The following is an 18,399-nucleotide window of genomic DNA, read 5'->3' on the forward strand; positions in this document are numbered from 1 at the left end:
CAGCTCTGGATCGTGTCATCAGCATTGTCGCCGATGGAAAAAAATAACAATTAGTAATTAATATCACACTAAATAAGAGCCAAGGCAAAATAACATTTATATGCCTTCAGACTTTCAGTGGTATCATTGGTTATTCCTCTTGTATGTGAATGCACTCTTTTGTGCTGAACATTTCTATTGGTTATTGGGCTTCTGTAGTGTTGCACAGTGGGGGAAAATGGCCTGTTCTCCCAGCTAGTGTTTTGATGAAAATAAAAAACAGTTTGGGATAAGTTTAAAACTATTGTAATACAATCAGTAAATATATAATATGAACTAATTTGCCTTTCCTCTCTGTTTTTTATATGAATGCTTTTTACTGCATAAAGTAGCATGCTCATTTGCATTGTGCAATTATCAGAGTGGAAAATACCATCTAGATTACTCTTCCAATTTGTGTATTATATAAACTAAAATATCCTCGCACAACAATAAAGAGTGCCTCCGAGTGGAATAATTAGTGTAAGACTCACTTTGCAGTATCCATTTTGGGTCTTATTTTTTGCCTATGTTGTAATACAGAAGATATCTAGTGTAGTAGTGGGTATTACTGTTAGTAAACTGCCACATGAGGGAAATTATATTTCATGTTGTCTCCTACTTTCACAAACCAACGTACTGTGCTCATTATGATGCCTCATATACTGTAGGCAATCACAGGGAAGCTCTTTGTTTTTCATAGAGGTCACGAGGTTGCCATTTGTATTGTATGGTGTTCACTGGATGCTTCTTATTTGAATGTTTTGAATGATCAGTAGAATGATAGTCAGAGGTATTGTGATTTCGTTTTTCATTTACACTGCAAGAAAAAGTATGAAACCTGGGGGTATTTAACAGAAAGTCCACAGTAAGAATTATCTATTTTATGGTAACCGGGCTTCATCCATTCAGCCAGGATTTTTTCTATTACTATTACATTGCTAATTTTGGAAACACCCTGTTGCTGGGTTAAATAGTACCACTTACTTAACTAATGTGTGTACTCGGCCCACTGGTGTACTGATTTTGCCTACTTGTTTGCTGTACCTACTAGTGCAATGCTTCACATATTGGTGTTAGCTCCTCTTAAGAATGAGGAGAGGGAGCTGTGCTGTCTTGAGGGCAGCGGCAGTATATCTGAAGGTGCCGGAGGGTGTCGGGAGACACACTTTGCAGTGAATGAGATCTCAGCCCCTGAAAGCAGTGCTGGCATGTAAGTCTAATGAGTCCCACGGGGTCCTGATTAGGAGGAGGACTGAGCCAGTGATCCATCCCAGGGGGTGGTGCCCAGCCTCAAGAAGGAGCCTGATCAAAGGCAGTCACCAAGAGGTGGAGAAGGGAGCCCCCCACCTGCTGTGCCTGAAATAGATTACTAAAGAGCTGGATTTGAGGACTGCAAACAGGTCTGTTAAGTCTTGCTACTTCTCACATAAATCTCTGGAGAACTCATCAAAATCTATAGAGTGATACAAGTCCTGGTCCTCATATTAATATATAGAGACATAAAACTAACACTAACACTATCACCCCGCAGCCTAACCCTAACCCTTCCCCTAGTGCCTAACCCTAACCCTCTGGTTAGTGCCTAACCCTTCCATCCCGCAGAATAACCCTAACCCTCCTGTCCTGCAGACTAACCCTAACCCTCCCCCAGTGCCTAACCCTAACCCGCCCATTCAGCAGACTAACCCTAACCCTCCCCCTAGTGCCTAACCTTCCCTTCCCGCAGACTAACCCTAACCCTCCCACTAGTGCCTAACCCTAACCCTTCCATCCCGTAGCCTAACCCTCCCCTAGTGCCTAACCCTAACCCTCCCATCGTGCAGCCTAAACCTAACCCTCCCCTAGTGCCTAACCCTAACCCTCCCATTGTGCAGCCTAAACCTAACCCTCCCCTAGTGCCTAACCCACCCATCGTGCAGCCTAAACCTAACCCTTCCCATAGTGCCTAACCCTCCCCCCGCAGCCTAACCCTCCAGCTAGTGCCTAACCCTAACCCTCCTGTCCAGAAGACTAGCCCTTACACTCCCCCTAGTGCCTAACCCTAACTTTCCTATTCCACAGACTAACCCTAACCTTCCTAGTGCCTAACCCTAACCTTCACATCCCACAGACTAACCCTAAGCCTGCCTATAGTGGCTAACCCTAACCTTCACGTCCTGCAGCCTAATCCTAACACTCCAGTTAGTGCCTAATTCTAACTCTTATGTCCTGCAGACTAACCCTAACTCTCCCCCAGTGCCTAACTCTCCAATTCTGCAGACTAGCCCTAATCATCCCCCTAGTGCCTACCCCTAACCCTCCCATCCCACAGAATAACCCTAACCCTCCCCCTAGTGCCTTACCCTAACCCTCCCATCCCACAGACTAACCCTCCCCCTAGTGCCTAACCCTTACTCTCCCATCCTGCAGCCTAACCCTAACCCTCCCTCTAGTGCCTAACCCTCCCCTGCAGACTAACCCTAACCATCCCCCTAGTGCCTAACCCTACCCCTCCCACCCAACAGACTAACCCTAACCCTCAAGTCCTGCAGACTAACCCTAACCCTCCTCCTAGTGCCTAACCCTCACATCCCACACTCTAACTCTAAGCCTCCCCCTAGTGCTTGACCCTAACCTTCACATCCCACAGACTAAACCTTTGTTCAAAACCCTGAGCCTCATGAACTGCAGAATAACTCTAACCCTCCCCCTAGTGCCTGACCCTTTCCCCCCTGCCCCACAGTCTAACACTAACCCTCCCCTCCCACAGCCTAACCCCCCCCCCCCCCCCCAGTGCCTTACCCTAGGGGTAGTCAATCCATATTGCTGGTCACAGTGTATTAATGTCTTTACAATAGATTAGATTCACCTCCAGTGTATCTGGTGGCACTGGAGGTGTATCTAAGCAATCAAAAAGACATTATTACACTATCTTGCTCTTTAAATATATCATGGTGCTTAGTGGGGGCAACCAAGATTAATCTTGCCTCCGGGCAACTGGGATGAAGTTATGCCACTGTGCGTAAATAGTAATACATTTTGTGGGAGGCCTTGATAGTGATAGTGGAAGTAGATTGAGAGCACAGTGACTTATTTCTATTCAGAGGGTGTACTTTTAAGAACAAAGCCTCACCGCATGAGTTCAACAGCTCTACAAAAGTTTAAAACACTCTTCTGTCTCTAATGCGACTAATTAATAGAATAGGCTTTTCTTTTCTTTGCCAGATTCTACTAATGAAGCTTCATTTAACTGGAATTGATATAAAAATAATCACATTCATTACTTAGATCTTCTGTTTGTACAAATTTTTATCAGAGTTTTAAATGAGTTTTCCCTAGTAGTGAATTTGAAGTACCTTATGGAAAAGTAACAAGAAGACAATGTAAATATAATGAAAATTGACCCCTGCACCAACTGTGTAGAGTACAATGACAAAGCCAGTCTCACAGGTCACATGACGAATGCTTCTATCTGTTCCAGTATTCTCAGGCATGATTATTTTTTAAGACATCACTCCTGAAAGATCTAAGACCTAATACTCACTACAACTTGTTTTACCTTAACAAAATGCAAGTACAGTATAAATGTCAGTGAAACAGGATGTCAAACATGAACGAGTTTGTCATGTTGTTGTTAACAGCATTTTTGCTAACGTTCAGGATGTCATTAGAGGTCACCTAGGTTTCCCCAGTGTGCTCCTTTGCAGTAACTATAAATAATTAGAGCGTAGGGACTAATGCAGAGTCGGCTGTATGTGCATTTGGTGCACAGATATAAATGTGCCATACAGATATGTCCTCATGTGTCTTGCCCGCGATGCGTTACCATCGCAGCTATAAGCATACTGTACACAAACTTAATGGAGGCACACAGCTGCTGCTGGTAGCAGGGAGCAATGCTTCTACTACCCGTACATAAAAAGGGGGAGCCACGAGGATTATATTAATGTGGGTAGTGGGAGGTTTTGCTCCTGCTACCCGGAGGAATCAGTGCCGGATCCATAGAAGTCTGAGGGCAGGTGTGTATGCGCATGCCTGCTAGCTATTGTAATGCGGATGCTGTGCTGTGCCACGATGTGTATGCATCGTGACATATCCAAGATAAGCTGCAAGAAGGAGGCCACGAGGCTTGCCACTTGAGGGGGCGGGCAGGACTGTCAGTCACTAGGTCCTGCCCCAAAAATGCTGTGATTCGTGGGTCATCATGCATCATGTATCCCCACCCCCTCCATGCAGTACTGCAATCCCATGTATAATCTCCTCATCCTGCCAGCTCACTAGCAAATGTGTGGGATGTTGGAGATGTGGCCACTGTTCCATGGATGCGCAACTTGTGGGAGAGTAGGCAAGTATGAAATGTTTATATTTGCCCATATGGAGTGTTGTACTGCTTTTGCTGCACATCAGCCACCTATGTATAAACTTGGTTTGATGCCCATCAGTATCATCAAGTATATGCACTAGCAGTTCCACCATCACACTATCACAGAACTTTGCCTACTGTCCATGAGAACACCCCATTACCAGAAGTGGACAGGGTTGTTTAATGGAGGCCCGCACAGACAGTCAGTGACAGCTGCCGGGTGCCTGCTCTACTAACTAGCTTTTGTGCATCCAGTTTGGAGCGTTCTCATTGCTGCACAGGTTTTCCAACATCTGGTCCACTACTTACATTTACTGCAAGGGAAGATATTGGGGTCACTACAGTGTTCTCCATTGACCTGGAGAACCTCTGTGAAACGCAGCTGCTTCCTACATTTTGGATGTACCTCCTTCCTGCAGTGGAGAACATTTTTCACCTGAGTACATGAATAGCCTACAATAAGTTATACCCCTTTCAGAATGGCAGAGCTGGATCGCACCCGGAAATTTGGACACGGGTGCTACCCGGGCGTGACTTGGCTGGAGACAGCTTTCAGACTTGTGGCCCGACCTGGCATATTACCGGGTTGGTGATGTCACCGCCGACGCTACAGGTGGTGGCGTTTGGAGATGATTAAAAAGCCAGGACGCTTGACCCGGGATATTCCTTTAGGACCCTTTCAGACTGAGAAAAATTCTGGCTTGATGTTCGTTCATGTGCAATAACCCGGGAAATTTATGATTATCTGCAAGGAGTATCACTGTGATGCACACCTCATTATTCTTTAGTACTTTTTTATATTGTTTCTCAAATTTGTGGTATTAAATTACCTAAACCATTGCCAAATATTTATTAGCAGCTGAACATTTTAGTATTTGCCGAACATGTCACCATTATTTATTCAAAGCAATTTGTAGTCATTTTCAACAGATGCCAGGTGTAGCCTCTGAAGAAATCCTCCGTACACAAACTCTTTTTTTAGTTCCACCTGCTCATACTGTTGAATTGAAATAAAATGGAGTCCAGGTGGGTGTGAAAGAGCCATGTATACAAATTGTTTCTATAGATCTACAAGAACATGCCACTTTAGCAGTTCTCACCTGAAGAGATCCATTCATCCACCATAATTGCAAATTGCCAACTTAGGTATACGCTCCTGTTAGTTATGGAGTAATTTTACTTTAAAAGAACCATAATTTTATAACTGGTACACACTTCAGAAGTAATTCCACAAATAATTTTATCACTCAGGAGGTCTTTAATTTTTGGATTGAAAAATACATCAAGAGCATTTTGGGTTTTTTCCAACTATTTTTACTGTTGTATTGTGTTTCTTAAGCAGGTGTATAGTAAATGCCTTCTATATTTGTTGTATATGCCTGTTTTCTCCAAGGGCACCCAGGCAAGTGGCTAATGCTGGTTGTAGTGTTTAAACTGATTGCCCTGCCAGCCTTCAAGACACTTCTATCAGTGTGGATTCTGATTTGCAAGTACAAATGAGTGGGTTTACAGTTCTGTGAACACGAAGTGACATTTTAATTAAATATTTCTGACTTCACAGAGAGCATTGTTTAACCTCACTGATTGGGGGTTAATATTAATGAGCAGTGACATAGTTGTAATATCAAATGCTCTATTACATCTAATAAACAAGAATGTCCGCCTTAGGAGGCCTTACTTAATAACAGAGGCTGCCCTAAATGAGCTCACTGCAGTGCTGAGTCACTTAGGTCTCTTCCCTACTGGTATCAGAATACAGTACATGCTTGTACTAGCATTTGTCAGTGATAGAAAAACATGTAGGGGTACATTATTACATTACACAGATAAATACCATCTCCTATTGCCTCTATTTGCAGCCATAAGAGAATACTTTGGAACAATTAAGTAATGTGACAGCACATTTCATAAGATGACGTCCCAGAAAAGAGTCTAAAGTATAGTCATAGTAATAGCTATGGTTATACTCTGGGATTATCTACTGCTCAATAACATGTAGCCACAATAGGGAGGGGGGAGCATCCAGCCTACTTGGGTGGGTTTAAAAGATCCCTCTCTGGCCAGGTTTTTCCCACAGAGGAAACTGGGTGATACCATTTTCATATAGCTTTAGCTAATGAAGTCAAACTCCAAAAAGGAAAAGATATTGACCTTGTTCAATGGTACTATCTTGCTGGCAAACTATACAATAGGGCTGATGTACTAAGCCTTGGAGAGTGATAAAGTGGAGTGACTTAAAGTACCAACCAATTAGCTCCAGTAATTTTTAAACACACCCTATAACATGACAGTTAGGTGCTGATTTGTTGGTACATTATTTCTTTCCACTTTATCACTCTACAAGGCAGCTTAAGAGAGGATGGGACCAGTGTACAAACTGCTCTCTGTGGCACCATAGACTTTGCACATGCAAAAAATATGGCGCCTGCAGTGTTCCCTAAGAATAATCTCTAGTGCGCATGCGCGGTTCTCCAAAAACATGGGGCCTGCCATGTTAGCGGAGACAAATGTGTACTGAGCATGCATGAATCAATGGGAAAATGTCCACCACACCATTTTCCAAGTGATTTCTCTGGCATCAGCAGTGCCAACATGGGACTCTGGAGAGGTAATTTAAAAATGGGTGCAGGGTGTGCAGTGTGGGCCCTCCTGGACTTAGGGGCCCATCTGCATCACACACACTTCACCAATTATAGAAACGCCTATGCTCCAAAACTTAGTACATCTGCCCCATAGTCTATCAAATCAAATATAGAACAAGCACATATGTGAACATTTTGGTAACACATGTTTATGGCAAAATTGTGCAGCTCTGCTAACTTATTAATGCAGCCTAATAATTTGATTTTTAAGGAAAGATATCAATAAAATGTCTTGTGGCCAGCAATTGGTTTACTAAGACAAACTGGGGCACTTAATTCAGCAAAGGAATTTATGGCATATTAGCATACATAGCTTCAGCGGCAATGAAATTTGTTGTCTTTTTCTAGTGAATTCTTCCTCATGTAATGTATAAACCTATTTAACGGGGATTGAGGTGGAAGTTTTCAAACTGGAATGCCTGCAAAAGTATTATTTTTATTTACTATATATACATTTTTATTAGTGGATTTGAAAGCCCAAAGCTGGGCATACATATGCAGTTATCTGGCAGACCATCTGTCCAATCTGGTTGGTTGGAATGAAAATCTGGTAATGTATGGGAGCAAATGACAATCGACCACATAGGCAAACACAGGGGAGGTTTCTGGTTGGCCGGAAACCCCCTCCTCTTGGCAAATGGGTCAAATTATGACAATAATAGCAATGGTATATAATATGATTACTAGTGCTGCCACCACATCATGCAGTTTAAGGGACAGAGCAGAGCTGCTGCACATGCCCAGTGGTAGCAGCTTCTTCTACCAAATTTGCTATGTGTGTGGATCTGAGTCCTCAATATGTGCACTCGATTAGAAAGTAGCTACCAGGAAGAAGAGACAGGAGCCTTACCGTGAGGTGGGAGAATATGTGCTTAGAAAGTGCAGTACTGCTTCTATTATGTTTGTGTATTCATTTATTTATTTATTGATTATGGGATGTTTGACCTTTTCCTGATCACTTTTCTATATTATTTAACTGTTTGATACAACCTAAATATAGTGTTAAATATTAATACTGATTTCCATACAGTATCCAGGGTATAAAATGACAATGTTTACATTAATGTATAGGGTAGTTATTAGGTTCTTCTACCGCTCCCCCAGATTCCCATACTTGCTCCAATGTTCCGCAGAGTAGGAGAAGGTGGACTGCATTTGGAAACCCTCCTCTAGAAATCCTGCGTTTGCCACTGGACCATATGCTGCATTACCTTTCTTTTAAATAGCTCAAAAGGCAAAAAACATTTGGAAATCAAGCACTTTTTGTAGGACTGACTGCATTTTTGGGCTTAATAAATAGGCCCCTTATTGACTGACTTTGCTGTTTAGTGAGTGGGCTCTACAATAATGCCAAAATATAGTGCATTGTGTATTTATTCATGATGCCATTACAACGTTTTAAATTAAAGTGCCATTGCATATTGTTCTTCTCTTGGGGTGACACCCCCCTCTGAATTGTACATCTGTATGGATAAACTCTCCAAATGGCTAAAAAAAAAAAAGTGTATTTTTGGCTCCAGTTTGTGCATTTTTGCAGATGTCTGGAATTGGAGATAGTATTTGCTGTATTTATGCTGTCGTATTCATTTGTGACTGTGATTAGTAAGACCCCTGTACAGGTCTCAGAACACCACCAACAGAGCTTTAGATTTTACAAATTTGAAGTGCTCTTATGATTTGACCATTTAAAAGTTGGGGTTATGTATTATGCCCGCCATTTTTTATTGCAATCTGCATCACTAATGTTGGAACAGTATCACTACCTGCAACCCAGGTAGCCACCCATTTTGTTTAATAGGCACCCCAATTCCTATTATTATTTGGAATGTATAAAACCATTTTTTGGGAGAAATGAAAGCAGCATCCTAATAAATAGGAAATTATCTTAGTCACTGTAGATGCTGCTCCATGAATGAGAAGGGTTCTAGCTACTACAGATTAAAATTATCTAATTGATTAAAATAATCTAATTCATCAGTATAGGAAAATAAGATGTTTGACAATAGCAACAAAATCTATACGGTATGTCATAATATCTTCTGTTATTTCTTTCATTCAGGTTTACAGGATCAAACTTACCACCACCAGTTATCAGCAGCAAGAATTGGCTACGAATTCACTTTACATCTGATGGAAATCACAGACAGAAAGGATTTAGTGCACAGTACCAAGGTGAGTGTGGACAGCAGAAGGATTGCACAGTCTATCGCATATTCTATTCAGAGGACACAAGACTTTGGCTGTATCATGCTTAGAGAGATAACTACATTAATGGAAGTAACCTTCAGAATGATCCTAATATAAACCATGTCATAAATTTTATAGAAAGTCAGAACTGTAAATGACTCACGTAAAGAATTAGTAGAATTTATCTTGTAATAGCAAGATATGCTCCTATTTCATTTTTAGGCTTATATCATTCACTGTCACCTTGAATATTAATCATCGCATTTTTCTGGCCATTTACGGGTAGGGACTATCATCAACACTTAGAGGGTTTGTGGTGGGGGTGGGGGGGACGTGACTTGTTGAAACAGTCATTGTCATACTTTGTTCTGCAAATAATTGTAATTACATTTTCAGTCCCTAAATGGTCAGAGTTCTTTTCTACTGAATATGTAGGAAGATATGTTCCCAGGTACTGTTTACTGTATATCTTGCACTTAAACTTTTCATGTACTTTTGCACTATATAATTTTGAAATCCAGTTTGATGTCCTTCTTTCAGTGACACCTCTGTTTAGTTTCTTCTCTGTGACATAATAAGTTATCCTTTACTAACATTTTCCAGACCAAGTACACTTCAGCTCATGTTACTTAATAGCATAAATAGAATATCAGGCATTGATCCATTTATGAGAAAGTTCGGTCCTGGGAGCCGTTCTCATGGGGAACTCACACTGCAAATTTTATTTGCAATACAACTAGACTTGCATTGGTTTTTAATAGGAAATTCACATTTTAATCAGGTGACAAGGAGGCATACCCCATTGCTTAGTTTCTGTAGTACTGCAGTAGGGCAGCTGCACTTAGTTGTTAATCAGGTCTATGATTGGGCATAGCCCATTTATATTCTCTCCCAGTTCACTCCCAAATCGCTGGTGATAGTTCCTGTTTCCTGTGAGAATTTGTGAGCTCTGTGAACTCCAGAGAATTGTACACCTTGTCTGAACAAGATTTCAGGTTTTGTGTGGTCCTCCACACAAACTCTTGCTTAGCACATTTACTTCATTATTATTACCACCATGTGCATTGTTGCATGTATATACAGTCTTGTTGCTAAATAACACCCTGTGCATTGTTGCATGTACATACTGATTGTGTTCAATTTGTATTCCAACCTGTGCATTGTTGCACTCATGTGCATTTGGTTGTTTCTCTCTATCTGTGTGTAGTGCAGCGGTATCTAGGTAGTGTTCAGTGAATGTCTCACCATTCTGCAATTTACTCTTGACCAGCCTCCAATAGTCACAATGTCCATACATCAAACCTGGGGGCATCTGAGTATGGGGTGGACCTAATTCACCCTGGAAAGGTGATAGGAGAACCCTAGCATTGCAGGAGGCTAAAAGACTGCTGAGCAAAGGTAATTGTGTAAGTGTCACCAAGAACCACCCATAGCACACTGTAGTCCACGTAACAAAACATCAGCAATTTGATACCTCCAGTACTTTCCTTATGGCCACTAGCAGCCTTCTATAGGATCCTTTTATCTGCAAATTGGCATATCTAATTGGATCTCACATATCTTAGGTGTGCATTGACCCAGTGTATGTGAGTTTCAAGATACAAACTTACTTTCGCAAATCTGCACATATATGGATTGACCCATTATCATTTTTAAGTTGTGTCTTCAAGAAATACACATCTCCATTTTCAGTTACAATATAATAATGTATCCATTCAGAAGAGATGTTAGATTTCGTTCAAACACCCAATTACACTGTTCCATACCTCACAGCATTGATATATGCAGAATCAGGACAAAATAACCCAAATTTGATCCTATCAAACCCCACCCCCAATGCACCTAAACTCATCCCAGATTATCCCAAAGCACCTGATTTGAGTTATAAATTGAATAAGCCTAATGTCTTCCCTCAACATCAAGACTGTCTGTCAAATCAGGACATTTGGGAGGCATTCTGTTTGAAAACTTCTAGTTGGACTATTACATCCAACCCATAATTATATCCTGTCAATTTCTCTAAAGTTATAATAAACAAAAAAATATTGCTCACTATCAATAGACCATCTGGTCATGCTTAACTATAATGTTTAAAGTGTTAAAAACCTTGGGGTAACTATACTAAGCATGCCTAAGCCTCTAGGCACGTTTAAGCATGAATTTTAAATTGGCAATAATATAAAAAGTAAAACACAGCGTGATTTGATTTGAATATTTAAGGATTTTAAATGTAATGCCTAAACTTGCCGCATAGCAGCGGCTTTTGCACATAGGTGTCTAGTAAATTTATCCCCATGAATCAAACTTGATATGCTAGGTAACAAAATATAATTAAAAAATGTGATTGGAAAAATGCCTAAGAGATATTTCAGGACATAACTGCTACAGTGTTTATCAGATTCCCATGATTCTATACCCTAATGACAAAACTGATTTTGTTTTCACTTAAAAAACCAAATGACCCAAGTTTTGGCAAATTTTTACACCTTTTACTCAGTGGCACCTTTTACTCGGTGGCAGAAATTACTTAAGGAATGATGCTCAAAAGGGTTTGATCTAATATCAGCCCACTATTGGACATATTATTTATCAGAACCTGCATTTCACTGAGCTAAGTGTTATACCTAAATAAGGAATGTTCCAGTATTATAACATGAAACACAAGTCTAACAGCAATGTTTAGTCAAATACTGTAGTTACCGTGGTCTTTCGGTTTCTATCTATACTGATTGTTCTCAAACTGTGTGCCATGGCACTTGCAAGGGTGCTCTGGGTTGTTGTCCAGGATCGTGACAAATTATTTATGGTCATTGTAACAGACAAAACCAGTGCTGGTGGCTTCCCATTATAAAATATGTGGTCAAACAGAAATGAATCCTGTCTATCACCACATAACTGTCCCCAAGGATGACACATAAACATAATTTACTTAATTTTAGATTTTTTTTCTCAATGAGAAACTCTTGGCCCAGGGGTGCCATGAAGAAAATTCTGATACTCTAGAGCGCCGTGACCCCAAATAGTTTGGGAACCGCTGATCTTTATAATTTTGTTGGCAGCAAAAAACAGACCCTATTGATTGTGTAGTAGACATGTTTAATGACTATAATGATGATGATGATGATGATTACTGTTATTACTATTTATTTCTGAATGCCAACATATTACACAGCACAGCACAGATAGACACATACTTTAATAATATGTACAATGACCAGAAACAGAAAGCAAAAATGGCCTTGCCCAAATGAGTTTAAATTCTCAAAGTTATGTAATAATTGATGCACAATTTAGCAGAATAACAATTGTAATTTATAGTTAGAAAAGTGAGTTGCTACTGTAAGTCAAGAGAAGTATTCAATTAGCCCCGATAATTTTTCTCCCGAAACAAAAAACAAAAACGGGCTGATGGTCATTATTGAGCTATTCAATTAAAGCCCATTTTTTTCGCAAGAAAATTATCCTGTAGTATATTGAGACCCATGCGTTATCGCGGCTCTGAGGGATTTTTATTAGGGATTATGCTTCACATGCCTGAGACACCCTAAAAAGTGTCAGATAAGTGCCGGGTGTCAGGGCTAATTGAATAACCTCCTGGTGAATCAAAGTGGTAAATTACCGCAGCTAATTAAATACCCCCCTATGTACTAAAGCAGCCATAGACTATGTGGGTACCCTTAGGTTATAGATTTTTAGATTCACAGTGGAAAGATCACACAGATCTTAGTCGTGCTTAGACATGTCATATGGTGTGTATACACGGTGAGATTTTTTCTTCCGATTTTGACTATATAGTCAAAATCGTAAGAAAAGTTAGTGCAGATCACAAGGTGAAAGTCACCTTGCGATCCCAATTCGATGCCGATGCGCGGTCGGCATCGCAAGAATAGACAGACTGTGCAGGCAAGTAAATTTTGACTATCTCTATAGAAGAGATAGTCAAAATTGACACTTAGCCAAAATCGCACATGGTCATTATCACAAGCACATAATAAGTGTGCTTGAGATACTGACTATGTGCCGACCTAGCCCCTGTCGCATAGTGAGAATCGGGCATAGCCATTAGATTCTCACAATAATTCACCAATGTGAACGTGTGTTGGGAAAATCTATTGCTGTGATGAGCATAACTTTGCTTAGTATAAAACATATGGGGGTACATTTATAATTCAGAGGGTTTGTTTTGTAGTCACTGTTGATTTTGTCCTCGGGATTTATTATCCAGCTGAATGAAGCGTAAAAACTTGAATCGCCTGTGATGTTCTGCATTGTGCAGCAGTTTTTTAAATCCTAAATCGCATGTGGTTTCACCCCAAGCCACATGTGTATGTAGAGGAATCTACTGCTATTATAGTAAAAAATAAACTCTCCACCCAGTAACCGACTTGCAGTACATCAGTTCCTGCACCTATCGATACCATTTGGTATTGGACCCCTCCTGGACATTTGTGTTTGCCCTAAGTGTCAGAAACAGTAATATATTCTGTGTAAGCAGCAGACTCAGGTGCACTTCTACATCACGTACTGTTAATCCGTAAGCTAATCAGTTGTCATGAATCTCCCATGGCCAGTCTGCATGTGGTCAGGTGTGAGGCAGTACTTCATTATCAGCAATTAAGGGCTTGTCCAATTCACTGGGGAATATCCAATTAATTGCAGTTTTTTTTGGAACAAAAATGAAGGCGCCTATCGTGCCCATTTTTTAATTACCGTATGTATGCACGGTCCCAATTCTCCTCCTATGTAATTGAAAAAAATAAATTCTGCATTTTTTGTGTAAAAATTCAAAGGAAATTTTTTTTTTAATGTGGAAATCAGCCTATACCACAAAAAATGACAAATATTTATTGGGTAATAGTATATATGTCCTTTACTGTCCCAAAGTAAAATATTTTGAGCTTTTAAAATGTCTAAAATGGCTGATTATTGCATTTATCTGTTTTAAATGATAATTACAAATTTGTTTCGTTGAAATAAATACTTTAGTTACATCTGTGGTGCATAAAAATGCAAAAAAAAAGTTAAAATGGGGTAATTTGAGGCCACTTTAAAAATAAATATATTGTAAATCTCACCTGCAAAGTTAAAAATACCTGTCCCATCTATACAACACCCCCATATACCTGTCCCACATCTTTTAACCCATTATTCTGCACTTTGCAGTATTATACCACAACAATGAAATGTAATAAATTGGCCCAGTCAAGATAATTACAAAACTTCCAATTGCCTAATTACTCATTAGGAGGTATTCATGGGGTTCTGAACTAAGTCACAGCATTTTTACCTGTAAATAAAGATTTGCATCTGTTCTGAAGCTGCAAGAAAAAAAAGTAGCGTTAATTCCTTTAGGAATTACCATGGCTAAAATTCTTACATCTAATTGAATACCAAAAATCCTGTGGTTGACCAAACTTGTTCATTCTGCTGGATCACATTCAATTGACTATGCCCCACTGAGTGCTGACAGGTTACCAATGGATTATTATTTTCTTGTTTTAGTGTCCCTCGTCTGATTTTTGTTGCTTACAGCACATTTGCCCACCCTCCCATAATTTTTTGGGGAGAGTCTCCATGCGCCCACGAAAGTGTGAAGAGGGTGGGGTAAATGTGAAGATGGTGGGGTAAAGCGGCATGATGATGCAATTCTCCCTCTCTTATGTAATGCCGGTAATCAAGGCAAGCATTGAGATTGGTGGGGTCTTTGTAACTCAATTTATGCCATCATGACCACAGACCTCAGCCCTAATAAATTGATAAATATATCTTGCTACCATCTAGATCTTACTTATGACATTTTAGTATCTTTTCTGCTACCTGTCTTGGTTATAAACTGATCACCATTGATTGCTGCATGCCCCAGGTCTTGACTATGACCTTACTATTCCTTTGCCAACCCAATTTTGTACCACTGTTATCTACCTCCAAGATTACATTTTCCAACACTACTCTCTTGCATTTAGGACTCATTATCCTATGTACCTGTATCATTGTCTACACTAGTTCCTACATAACCCTAGATTACAACAGATATAGTATAAAACACGGGGGCAACTGAGTATCGGTGAACATATAGGGAAGGCGGCAGCTATAGGCAAGACTTGAGTTTGGAATGTTTACTGGTAGGCCAGTGGCAAGCATTACACTAAGGGAGACATGTACCAAGCAGTGATAAAAGTAGAGAAGTGAGCCAGTGGAGAAGTTGCCCATGGCAACCAATCAGCATTGATGTAACATTTATCATTTGCATACTATGGAACTAAACAGAGCAGCTGATTGGCTGCCATGGGAAGCTTCTCCACTGGCTCACTTCTCTACTTTTATCATTGCTTAGTACATGTCCCCCTAAGACACATAGATAGTATAAACTTAGCTCATGTGAAATGTATTTAAACACCTCCAGCAGTTTATGCAATGTCCACATTTTTATATTCCACTAGAACCAGTGCAAATAATCCTATATTAAAAAACAAATCCTTGTCTTACCAGCAGCTGGAAATGCTATTGTATTAATAATGCTGCCCACCAAAAATGTTACAATGGCTTATTTCTTGTATGGGATTAACTGGGCTATATTGGAAGCAAAACCTAATGTCATAAATTTGTTTGAAAAGAGGTACAGATCAATAACATGGGGTCTTCACTGCTCATGGAATAGCAATGCACTGTTTTATACAGTATGTCTGTATAACATTAAGAGTAGAGAATTCTCCCAGCTAAACATTTTCAGAAGTGCCTGACATAGCATTCCTGGGCGTTCCGGTAGGTGGGGGATATGTGTAATGCATTATTACTTAAATGTCTCTGACTTATTTTAATTTTTTTAATTAGATAACATTTTTTGCCCCATAAATTATAGATGAATGATTTCATTTGTGAGCATTAGTAGGGTATAGTAACAACATCATTTTTCCCCTCCTTATTACTGCTGGTAGAACAATCTGCACAGAAACATTTCTAATATCCCCCGTGTGTCCTTTACATCAGTAATGATTCAGATTCTAATATATTTTTCAGTCCTTGTTATGCTTTCAAGGTATTAAATCCTGCTGCAGGGAGTCTCCTGGCACTATGCATTTGTTAAACCCACAGCAGTCTCATTAGAAAATCTTATTGGCTGATCAACAGGGTGGCTGTTTTATTGGTTCCTGCTTTTTACATGGCCACTGTTGAGAAACTAACTGGTCGACTGCATGCTGCAACTATATACAATGAGAGTCCTTGTACTTTCCTCCGGTGGGCTTGGAAGACGTACAGCGTGACAGCGCACAACGAAGAATACAATTTCAGCCACTTTCCCACTTTGCTACATTGTGAAACTAATAGCTGAGGATTTGCAGCCAAAGAGGTCGTGTGGCTTTGTTGGCAAATGCTGAGAAAAATGGAATATAGGGCAATGCTTTAAATAAGAAAATATGCTAGTAAAGTCACAGAGAATCACCGGGTGCAAAGGGTACAGCACGTACAGGGTCAATGTTTCATTATATAGTAAGGCAAAGCAATCTGAATCTGTCACATTAAATATTCATTATGAAGAATTACCATGAATACATGCAGTGTAACAGAACTACTGTAAGCTGTATCTAGTTACTACCACCAGCTAATATCCACCATGTGTTAATTCTTTGCCGTCATTTCGTCTGATATCTTCTGATTGTTAAGGAGAGGCAGTAGGCCTGGAAAGGCACCTTGCAGCCAGGATCGTTGCTGCAGCGCCGCTGGAGCGTATTTTATATGTTACAGACAGGCACTGTGCAACCTGTACAGCGCTGCACTTTCTAGTGCTGCTGAACCTGCCACTTCTGCAGGGGCAGTTTCCATAGCTAGATGGATATAGATAGATATAGATATATATGGACAGACAAACACACATTCAGACACACACAAGTATGTGTGACAAGAGTACATTACACACACATACTTATAAACAGATGCTGTATATACACACATATAAACATATACTGGCCCTCATTCCGAGTTGTTCGCTCGCTAGCTGCTTTTAGCAGCATTGCACACGCTAAGCCGCCGCCCTCTGGGAGTGTATCTTAGCTTAGCAGAATTGCGAACGAAAGATTAGCAGAATTGCGAATAGAAATTTCTTAGCAGTTTCCGAGTAGCTCGAGACTTACTCCTACACTGCGAACAGTTCAGTCAGTTTCGTTACTGGTTTGACGTCACAAACACACCCAGCGTTCGCCCAGACACTCCCCCGTTTCTTCAGACACTCCCACGTTTTTCCCAGAAATGCCAGCATTTTTCCGCACACTCCCATAAAATGGCAAGTATCCGCCCAAAAACACCCACTTCCTGTCAATCACACTCCGATCACCAGAATGATGAAAAATCTTCGTTAGGCCGTGAGTAAAATACCAAACTTTTGTGCTAATTTACTTGGCACAGGCGCACTGCGAACATTGCGCATGAGCAGTTTGCGACTAATCGCTTCGTAGCGAAAAAAATAACGAGCGAACAACTCGGAATGACCCCCACTGTACACACACATATATAGACATGCACACATGTATGTCACAGTCACACATACATTGCACACACAAACATATCTTACCTACAGCAGCTGCATGTTGTAGATGGGGGTGAGAGAGAGTAAGCATGATATTACTAAGCCCCCTCATGGCAAAATGCCACGATTCGTCGGTCTATCGGGAGGAAGTGGGGCCAAAATGATGCAATTGTAATGGAATTACGCAATATTGTCTCTGCACCCTCCCCATTTTTATGAGTCGCTGCTGCGGCTCATTCCTGTTTGTATTCTGGCTGTCTCCTAGCAACTTGGATGCTGGTTGCTACATACAGCAGCACACCTGTTTTGAATACAGTACCTTGGTATAGGGACGTTTCTAGAGAAGAGGAGGCCCGGTGCAGGCTCCGGCTTTGCCCCCTCCTCTCTAGCCAGCAGCGCTGTGTAGACTCTGGGCACTAGCGTCCCTAAGGGACCCTAGCGCTGTCCCAGAGTCTACAGCGCATGCGCAAATCTCCGGGTAAATGGCACGGTGGCCATTTTACCAGTGATTTTCCTACTGCACACGCGCGAATCACCGGAAAAATGGCACCATGCCATTTTTCCAATGATTTTGGCGCTGCTGCTGCTGCTGCGCCGCAGGACTCCGGAGGGTAAGTATTTCAAGGAATGGGTGCGGGGTGTGCGGTGTGGGCCCCCCTGGACCCCTGGCTCCCGTGTGCACCACA

At 40.8% G+C, this 18,399-nt stretch overlaps 1 protein-coding gene across 3 annotated transcripts in view; it reads left to right on the plus strand.

The window, feature by feature from the left end:
- LOC135033722 (CUB and sushi domain-containing protein 2-like) overlaps positions 1–18,399 on the plus strand; it is a 1,450,369-nt gene that overhangs the window by 961,671 nt on the left and 470,299 nt on the right. For all 3 annotated transcript variants that reach the window (XM_063954204.1, XM_063954205.1, XM_063954206.1), the window contains exon 6: positions 9,065–9,177. In XM_063954204.1, coding sequence (XP_063810274.1) covers positions 9,065–9,177 — 113 coding nt within the window. The remainder of the gene's footprint in view (positions 1–9,064; positions 9,178–18,399) is intronic.

The sequence above is a fragment of the Pseudophryne corroboree genome, chromosome 2 (assembly GCF_028390025.1).
Source record: "Pseudophryne corroboree isolate aPseCor3 chromosome 2, aPseCor3.hap2, whole genome shotgun sequence".
Classification (NCBI taxonomy): Eukaryota; Metazoa; Chordata; class Amphibia; order Anura; family Myobatrachidae; genus Pseudophryne; species Pseudophryne corroboree.